The sequence below is a fragment of the Serinus canaria genome, chromosome Z, assembly GCF_022539315.1.
Source record: "Serinus canaria isolate serCan28SL12 chromosome Z, serCan2020, whole genome shotgun sequence".
NCBI classification, from domain to species: domain Eukaryota; kingdom Metazoa; phylum Chordata; class Aves; order Passeriformes; family Fringillidae; genus Serinus; species Serinus canaria.
The window spans coordinates 61234519-61244005 of record NC_066343.1 but is presented as its reverse complement, the minus strand read 5'-3'; the positions used below and the strand labels follow the sequence as shown (position 1 = coordinate 61244005).

Sequence of the window (9487 nt, the reverse complement as noted above, 5' to 3'; positions counted from 1 at the left end):
TACAATCTATTCTAAAATAACCTAAAGGCATAAGTCATAAAATAATGAACATCTCAATACTTAAGACTGTGTCTACTGCAGTATGTGGAGTTTTACATGGGGCACACAGCCCACTGATCTTGCCTAAGCTGAAAAAGAAGTAAAGAAAACAAAAAAAAAAATTCTAAAAACAGAAATTTCATCTGAAGCAGGCATGAAGAAGCTGACATCCTCTTTTTAGGCATTAAGTTAGCCACAGAGAAATACTTTAAGTATCTCCACTATGTGATCCCTGTGATCCCATTTGGGTTGCGTCTTCTAGGGAGGATTACTGAGGATATGTGTGCATTTAAGCAGCTTCTATACTTGCACAAAGGAGATACTGAGCTTGCCAGTAATCAATGTCTATGCAATCTCATTTCTGAGTGAATATACACTGTCTCATTTCTAGGTTTCAGAAACAGAATAAGTACTCCATTGTGGTGGTCTGTCCTGGAGAAGACAAGCTGTGAATCAACCACACCACAGGTAACAGTATCAGATCCTGGAAACTGAGATGCCAGGACAGATAACATCAGGTTATGGTAAGAGGTGGGGGGAAAATAAAAGAATGATGGGAACAGTTACATAAATTAAGTTATTCCTTAAGGTTAAGTTCTAAACCCGGCTGTCTGATAGGTTCCATATAAGGTGTTGTTTCTGTTTCTTTGTTCATTGGTTCTCTGCCCTGAGTTAATGTCTATATAAGGTTGTGTTTGCCTCATTTAGAGATCTTCTGGAGCAGCTCTATACTGTGTTTTGTTGCACATTGATTGTTAGTGCACCTTATTATTTTCCCTTATTAAACTTTGATTTTCGGGCACTCCAGTCATTCCTTTTATTGATTGTCACTCTCCCATCTGATCTGGCCCGGACTGCACACAACGCAACATTCCATCTCTTCCGATGGTCTAGTTTCAGTGAGAGGCACTGCACTACCTCCTAGACTTCAAACTGACACTCCCCTGAGACCTTCCTGCTGGAACTGAAATACAGTTTTTTTTTTTTTCAGTTTCCATTTTAAAGATTTAAGGCTGTGACATTCACTTTAACATTCATTCTGAACATTTTAGGCAGGGTAAGCTTCCTAATCCAGGCTCTTTTTAAGCAACCATTTAACCATGAAAAAGATGCTCTCGGTTTATAGATTTAGTATAATTTGAATGTGGCAGGTTATCTCAGTAAAGAAGGAAAATAGATCCTTTTTGAACTGTCAGTTTGCTTTTTCAAACTAAGAGACCCATGGCTCCACAATACACTTCTACCAAAAGCTTATGACAGAGCTGGCAGCAAAGCATGCAAGTTCCTTTAGCTAGACTGTCTACTGGGACATTTTATCCAAGCCCTTGCTCCTAGCTCAAGATGAATGATACTAGAATATATGCCAAGCAAATAAAATTAAACTGTGACAAAAACATCGGTAGTTGAGGGATATTAAGCTCAGGTTAAAGCGTAGCACTAGTTCTTGACATCTCTTATCTAAAGTTACAGTCAGTATCAGCTCTTGAACGAAGTAGACAAGATAAAAATGTTCTTTGAACATTCACTTACTTCATCACTTATATTCAGTTTCTGTATTGAACTTCTTGAGGGTTTGAAATATCCCATACAAAAGTTGCTCACAGTATCATATGGCTGCAAGGCAGGAAATTCTGATTTGACAACATGATGAAAAAGGTTTTTAACAGTGGTAAAATGTTAGCAATCCTGGCATGGTTAATACAGTCCCTTGCATGAATAAATGGGTTCAGTATGGTCACTCCCTGAGACAAATGCAAAACTGCAGGAAATGCAAGAAAGGGCTGTTAACATGATCAGGGAAATGGAAATCTGCCTGTGTGAGAAGAGCTTGTTCAGTCTCTGTCAATAAGCAATAAGGACTGAGAAGTGATATGAGTGGTCTCCATCAATATTTTAGAAGGCCAACACTTAAGAGAACAAAAAGCTAATTAAACTAAAGGACAATGTTGGCACAATGACAAGCAGGTATAAATTGACCATGAATGCATTTAAGGATGAAATGAGAAGAATATTTCTAATCAGCAAAGGAAACATGCTTTGAAAGAGGAGATAAAGCAAAAAAAAAATGCCTAAGAACACTTCATGGTGATTTTTCTCAACAACTTGTGTAAGTTGGCTGGTTCTGATCAGAAGGGAAGAGATTCAGTATCTTTTTCATGAACTCATCTGGCCAGTGTCCTTTATCAGTCAAGAGGAAAACAGGTTTTTGCAGGCACTTGGAGACAGCAGTGTGTGAGGTAAGGAAAAGGAAGAGCGGTTGCTTCCTAAATGACTGTCAGTCATCTGATCTATGGCCTTTTCCCTTCACCCATCTGGTGAAAAAAGCGTATGGATTCAAAAGTAAGAGAACCAAATTTTAAACACTTGATGCTAAACTTTGTTGTAACTTAACATTTAAATCTGTCTTTTATAACATAGCTTATGAATTGTAAACTAAAGAAAAATTTAGCTATGGACTAACAGTAGTTTAATTTCTATTCAACTTTCACCTAATTTCTGAAGAGAAGGGTTTTATATTCTCTATTCTTTGAAAATCTCAACTCAAACTCTGGATTTACATCTCTGCCATTACCTCCAACAATTCCTCTATATTCCAAAGATTCTACCACTTCAGCAGTGATCACTAGTTCAGCAGAAAGCTAAACAGTTGAAGAAAGAAAGCTGATTATCTGGGATGTATGTAACATGTCTCCTGTCCAAATCCCATGCATATTTTCCACTCCTATTCTTAGTCATACTTCATGGAAATACAGGAAAAAACAACCAATCTCCCATGACTACTGCAAATAATCAACTTTTAAAAAGTAATGACAGAAGAAAAGTTTTAAGAATAAATATTGAACTTCATCTGTCCACTGAAGAGAAACACCCTCAACTTTTCCAAGCATCTCTAAGATAAACATGTAGTTACTGTGGCATTCTTGCGGTGTCGGTATACCACTTTTAGCTCATTTCACTTCACAAACAAAGGCCGTAGCAGATCATATTTTAGCAGAGTTTAATTCCTTTATTAAAGCCAGACGTTGCAGGCTGCGATGTCTCTGACAAGGAGTCATTTCAGTTTACACTCGGCGCTGCGGGTACCCGCACAGCCGGCCCTTCCCTGCAGGAGGCAGCGGGAGGCTGAGGCGCCCCGGCGGGACCGGGCTCCTCGGGACACGGGGAAGCCGGACAAGCCGGCTTCACGCTGGGTCCTCTTCCCCAATGGAAGCAGGTACGCTCCGTCGAGCCTTTTCAGCCAGGAACAGGACGAGAGAACACAGCCTCCCACTGAGCCAGGAGAGGTTTAGCTTGGACATTCCGAGGAATTTCTTCACGGAAAAGGGTGATAAGATACTGGTATGGAACAGGCTGCCCCGGGAGGCGGTGGAGTCCCTGCACCTGGGGGTATTTAAGGAAAAACGGCGTGGCACTCAGTGCGAGGGTCTATTGCGATGGTGGTGTTCGGTCACATGCCAGACTCGATAATCTCAGGACTCCTTCCCAGCCCGGTCGGATCCCAGCCCGGCTCCACACCAGGTACTACACAGGCGAACTCGACCGGCAGCGGGGCCGAGGCGCTGCCGCCACGCATGGCACTTCTGGCCGCTTCTCGCTAAGCATCTTGGGAGATGTAGTTCCCGCGCGGGAGAGGCCATACTACCTCTATTGCACACGCGCAGAAGCTCTTCCGCTTTACGCAGCAGGGGCGCTCCGCGCCCTCCAGCCACGTGACTCCCAAGGCCCCGCCGCTTCCTGCCCGGCAGCCCCCGCTTCAGGAGAACCCACCCGCCGACCGGAAAACTAGCCTATCACGTGGTCCCGAGAGGCCAATCAGCTGCCGCGGTTTGCGGACTCGGCCCCCTCTGGCGGTCCGCAGTGTCGCGAGATGGCGGCGCTGGGGGCCCGGCGGCTGCTGCGGCCCGGCCGGCGCTGGTTCTCGGAGACCGTGCCCGGCGCCCCCTCGCCGGCCGCCAGCCCCCTCTACCCGCCCGTGGTGGCGTCCATCACGGCCAGGAGCAAAGCGGCCAAATTGCGACGCCTGCAGCGCTTCAACGAGCGGGTGCACGCGGCGGCCACAGTGGAGGAGAAGCTGCGGCTGTACGGGAAGCTGCAGCGGCCCAAGTACATGGTGTACCCGCAGACCTTCGCCCTCAACGCCGACCGCTGGTACCGCAGTTTCACAAAAACCGTCTTAGTGCCGGGAATGCCCCCGAGAGCCGCGGCCGCGAAACCCCCGGTAGCGACGGCGGGAGCGACTTCCGAGACCGGCAGAGCCCCGGAGCCGAGAGCGGAGGCGCCGGGGGTAGCGGAGGCGCCGGGGGTTGCAGAGGCGCCGGGGACTGCGGAAGCGCAGGGGGCCGCGAAAACCCCGGAGCCCTCGGCGGGAGCGGCGCCGTATCCGGATATAGGCGAGCTTCGCTCTCTGGCCTGCGACGCCCTTCTCCAGGAAAGCTTCTACCAGAACAAGAAGCGGCCGTTCCTCTACCGTGACCAGGATCACACGCCCGGCCCCTTCCTCACGCAACTTGTTTCCACCCTCGCCGCTTCTCTGTCCGGTCGCAACCCACTGCTGGCTGCTTCCTCCCTCGGTACGGAGCGGGGCTGGCGGGGAAGGGGACGTGAGAGCCTTTGGGCGATAGAGCCAGTCTGCGGGCCGGCACGACTGTCGCTGGTGTATCTCATTTGTTCAGACCATCACTAGTAATTTGTTTCCATCCTTTACATGGATTTTGAGTGTTGTATCTCACTGCAGCTACAGAAGAATGGGGAGGGTTTTAAATGCAAAAGGCGAATCACTGTTTTTTTGTATTTCTTGTTCTGTTTCAGATCTAAACCCTGAAGTTAACTATTACTGGCATCATGGTAAGGAAGTTGTTGTTCATGGACATCGAAAGGGTAGAGTTGATCCTGTGAGATTCCAAATAGATGATAGCCCACACCTCCAGATCCGTGTACCAAAGCAGCTTCCCGAGGTGGGGATGTTTTCAACAGCAAGTTAATACCATGCATTTTCACTTTCGTTTCTGACAGCCATTGAAATCATGCAGAGGTGGTCTGTGGAGGACCTAGTTGATCAGTATGTAGCACATTTGGGTATCTTTTCAAGTCTTAATACTCTTACTACATTGTGGTAATGGCTTAGTAGGTATTGAGCCAGTCTTGTGAACTTTTGATCCTCTTTTTACTTTGAATTGCATGTTGTTATATTTAATTAAATTGAATTTTTAACAATCTCTGGTTGGAAACAGAGGCAAGAATGAGAAATGTGCTGTGGAATATTCTCACTGAAAGAGAATAAAAGGAGTGGAGGAAAAAAATAAAAGGAAGTAAAAGCACACATAAACTGAATGTGAGCATTCCTGCCTGTTGTTACTGCTTGGCAGTTGATTTCTTGAATGCTCAAGTTCAGTGGAAGTATGTTCTGTTTCAGTATTGTAATGTTTTTCTTGCAGGTTTATACAGCGGTAGGTGTGTAGCCACTGAAGGTCTCTGTTGTCCAGTTTCCACCCCAAACAGAAAAGCATTGTGTCTTCTGTAGATGTTTATGTTTACAGAAGTTTTATGACTGACTTAGTTGTACAATTTGCTTGTGTTAGTGTCATCAGATGCTACAAACCTTGGCATTTTGAAAGAACTGTCTAGGCAATTTAAAATGTTGTGCAGTACACCAAATCTGCAAACTCAGTCTGCAGGTTCAGGTTAGTTTATTGGCTGCTGATAGAAATGTTTTTACTCTTTCTCTATGGAAGCTAAAAGATGGTGACAAGTGGCAGCTTTTTTAGCTTTATATCATGTTTTTTGTGTTGTGGAAAAATTAATGCAAGATGACTGTGCTAACACTCATCACAAGATGACTGTTCTAACACTCATTACAAGATGAGAATTTCTCTTGCAAGAAAATGAATTTCATTTAAGGCTATCTGTATGATGTATGTAAGCAGGACTTGCACTTTCTGTTGTGTGACTAGGAAGTGACGTATTACAGTGGATCTGATGTCAGAAATTGTGTTTCTGATGTCAGAAATTGTCAGAAAAGTCATTGACGTCATGAAACGTCATGACTTTTCTTTCTTCTGTTGTATTCAAGGTTGTACCCCTGGAGTCAGATCTTGGAGATGTTCCTGTTATTGATCACAAGCCATCCAAACTGCCATTGTTCAAAAAACAGTATGAAAATAAGGTATTTATAGGTAAGAGTTTTTAATTGTGGAATATTAACTTTTATTTTGTAAAAAATCCCAACAAACCAATCAAACAAAAACCAACCCCAAAACTAATGCCACCTCAGTCTTTCTTCTCCCATCACCAGACAAAGTTCTGTATTTTTATTTATAAGTATACTGAATAAATATATGTATAGATCTCCATTGAGATGGCATGCCAGTTGGGCAAGGGGGAGTAGCATTTTCCTGTGCATGTGGTACTGTGTGTCCAAATTTGCTTGAAGAAGTTTAGTTGAATGGAAGATTGACACAAAACTTTGAATTTTGATACATCTCCAGGGAAATTTTAATTTTAGGATGTGGACTCTTTTCTTTTTGGAAGTAGGCAGCTCCTCACAGATCTACAGTAGGGGTTCTAGCTTTAGAGTCTAATGGTGAAGATATGTGTTTGTATGCGTAATAAAGAGTGTTCTTTCTCTGACTGATAGTTTTGTTTTGGGGAGTGCAGGAGCAAAGGTGGCAGATCCATGCTGTTATGGACATACCCAGTTCCATCTCCTTCCTGACAAGCTGAAGCGGGAGAGGTTTATAAGAGAGCGCCTTGAGGATCAAATCGAAGTTGTTTATCGATCGAATGGAATTGCAAGTCTCTTTGCCTGGACAGCAGCACAAGCAATGTATCAAGGTGAGATAGTCAGCTGGACAAATTTTTCCTGGTTATAAATGCCTACTGTAAAGTTTTTTAACCTTTCCTCCCCAACGCCTTTTTTTTGTGTTTCTTTTTCCTGAAGTCTGTGTTTTAAGTAAGTCTTTGCAGATATAATTGAATTAATAAAAGAGTTAGTTAAGACTTGGAGTATTTTTATACAGGGGAATTAAATACAGAGAAAAATATTTTTCTATATATAATAGTAGGCCTGTGCAAAAACCTCAATTGCTTTCACTTGCTCTTTCCTCCTTAAGAGGGAAATGTGGTAGACATCAAGTAATTATAGTTTTTTTCCTTCTGGAACAGCTGTGTTTCTTAGCCCTTGTTTCAATAATTTCAATTCAATGAAAATACTAGGAATGAAAGAAAAATGTTAGCCACCTCACATTGGGATTGTATGCCTACATTTTTCTAAAAAAGACCCAGAATACCTGGATAGTTAAATCAGATCAGTCTTTAACTTATTCTCGTAAATAGAATTATTGTTTAGTGTTAAGTGCTTAGACACCTGATGGCTTGTAGTTTCACTTGAGAAACAATACATATAAGAAAATTATTTGACTATAGTATGTATTGCTGGCTCTGCATCAAATTTTTTTAATGTAAGGGGAGATTAGAAAGCTTCCTTTGTGGATGTAAAATATTGAAGTTGAGTAAGTCTTCAGAGTTGGTCAGCTGTGAACACATAAGTTGTAAGGGCAGCATTATTCAAATCTATGCCTTTTTTTCCTTCTGTAACAGTTCCTATCATTGTAGCACATAATAGTAATATTCTTAAAAAACATCTGTGTATATACTAGTGCACCTGCATAAGTGCATAACATTTGAAACAGTAACACTTCCTGACATGGTGTTCTTGGTGACTGGTTGGTGACTAGAGTCAATTATGTTTGTGCATATATGTGCAGGCTTTTGTCATTAAACAAATGCTCACTGCATCTTGAGAGCCGTGAAATAGTAAAAAGACATTTTCCCTCAGCTCCTTTGCAGGACTTTGGATGCATTAGGGACTTAACTGTTTTGGTGTGGTCTTGTTCACAGGGGTTCCAGGATGAGGGAAGAGACGAGAAAGTTGACTTCATGTTTCAGAAGGCTTGATTTATTATTATACGATAGATAATATATTAAAACTATACTAAAAGAATAGAGGAAAGGATCTCACTACAAGGCTAAGCTAAGAATAGAAAAGGAATGAATAACAAAAGTCTTCTCCCAGACCGAGACCGGCTGGACAGGTGAACTGTGATTGGCTCTTAATTGGAAACAGCCTGAGGAGGCCAATCACAGATTCCCCTGTTGCATTCCACAGCAGCAGATAAGAATTGTTTACAGTTTGTTCCTGAGGCCTCTCAGCTTCTCAGGAGGCGAAAAATCCTAAGTAAAGGATTTTTCATAAAACATGTCGGTGACATTTTGGAAAAGTCACTTGGCTGATGAGTGAGTGATTTTAATCAACTGTTGATAGGGGACTATGTACAAAATGCAAGTATGCCTCTGTGTCCCTCATCTTAGACATAACCTTTATGGGTGATTGTGTTTTGGTTAGTCTGTATAAAAAATGCTTGTGTTGCTACAGCAGACTGGACTTTTTCCCTACTAGGTAGTGGCTGCAATTCCCAGAGTTTTTCTATGTTTTGTTGCTAGCGTTTAGGTGTTTGTGCTGATAGAAATCTTAAGTCTTGTATTTGTTTATTTTGTAGGATTCTGGAATGAAGCAGATGTGACCCGTCCTTTTGTATCGCAGGCAGTAGTGACTGATGGAAAATATTTTGCTTTCTTTTGTTACCAGCTAAATACTTTAGCACTAACTGCAGAAACTATTAAAAACAACCCTCGAAAGAACATTTGTTGGGGTACAGACAGTAAGCCACTGTATGATGTTGTGGAAGATGGTAATGTGAAAGGCTTTAATGATGAAGTTCTGCTTCAGTTGGTTCATTTTCTACTAAACAGACCAAAAGAGTTGTAAACCATTAAACCAAACATTAAGTATGTGCCTGAACTTCATTGTGACTCCATGAAGTATAAGGTATGCCTTGATTTAGTCAGGTATTTGTCTAGCAAACACTATATACATATTTTATGTTATTTGGGCCTTCTTTCTCTTTTCTTTTTTAATGTATACTGTACACTGGCAAATAAACGGCTGGAATACTTAAAAGTCTTTTGTATATTTACTCTTAAAAGCCTTTTCTGCTGATTCAGTGTCATGTGAGCATGTTTTTTAGCAGATCCACAGGTCCATGTTAAACTGTCACAACAAAGTATTAATTCATATGACCAGCTGAGTATCACTAGGAAATAGCTGTCTTGATACTCAGCACTAGTGATAATTTTCTAATTTTGCACTTGAGTTCAATGCTTATTCAGTCTAAAGAGAAAGTGAGCTCAGAATAAAAAGTTCCTTAATGAATGGCTGGCAGTTTAGTTACACAGTAAGGGAAATCTTTAGACGTGGTAGTACAGACATAATGAAACTTGCTTCCAAAGATGGCGTTGTGAACATGCATACACCGTTTTAAGCTGTCACCTCCAGAGCCATGGAGAGAACTCTCAAATGCATTTAGAGTATACAATTTTCTCTTTAGTCTGG

The 9487-nt window shown here is 42.2% G+C and overlaps 1 protein-coding gene across 1 annotated transcript; it reads left to right on the top strand.

The window, feature by feature from the left end:
- Positions 1 to 3882: 3882 nt before the first annotated feature.
- Positions 3883 to 9055, top strand: MRPS30 (mitochondrial ribosomal protein S30). Its single transcript, XM_050987039.1, has 5 exons — positions 3883 to 4610; positions 4849 to 4994; positions 6110 to 6212; positions 6694 to 6870; positions 8595 to 9055. Exons 1-5 carry the CDS (start codon positions 3908 to 3910, stop codon positions 8861 to 8863), a joined length of 1398 nt encoding a protein of 465 aa, XP_050842996.1. The 5' UTR covers positions 3883 to 3907; the 3' UTR covers positions 8864 to 9055.
- The last annotated feature ends 432 nt before the right edge of the window (positions 9056 to 9487 follow it).

Excerpts from the sequence above, each read along its gene's own strand:
- MRPS30 (XM_050987039.1), top strand. The coding sequence starts at position 3,908 with ATGGCGGCGCTGGGGGCCCGGCGGCTGCTGCGGCCCGGCCGGCGCTGG. Across the intron at positions 4,611-4,848 it reads GCTGGCTGCTTCCTCCCTCG|ATCTAAACCCTGAAGTTAAC; the intron begins GTACGGAGCGGG and ends GTTCTGTTTCAG. Across the intron at positions 6,871-8,594 it reads AGCACAAGCAATGTATCAAG|GATTCTGGAATGAAGCAGAT; the intron begins GTGAGATAGTCA and ends TTTATTTTGTAG.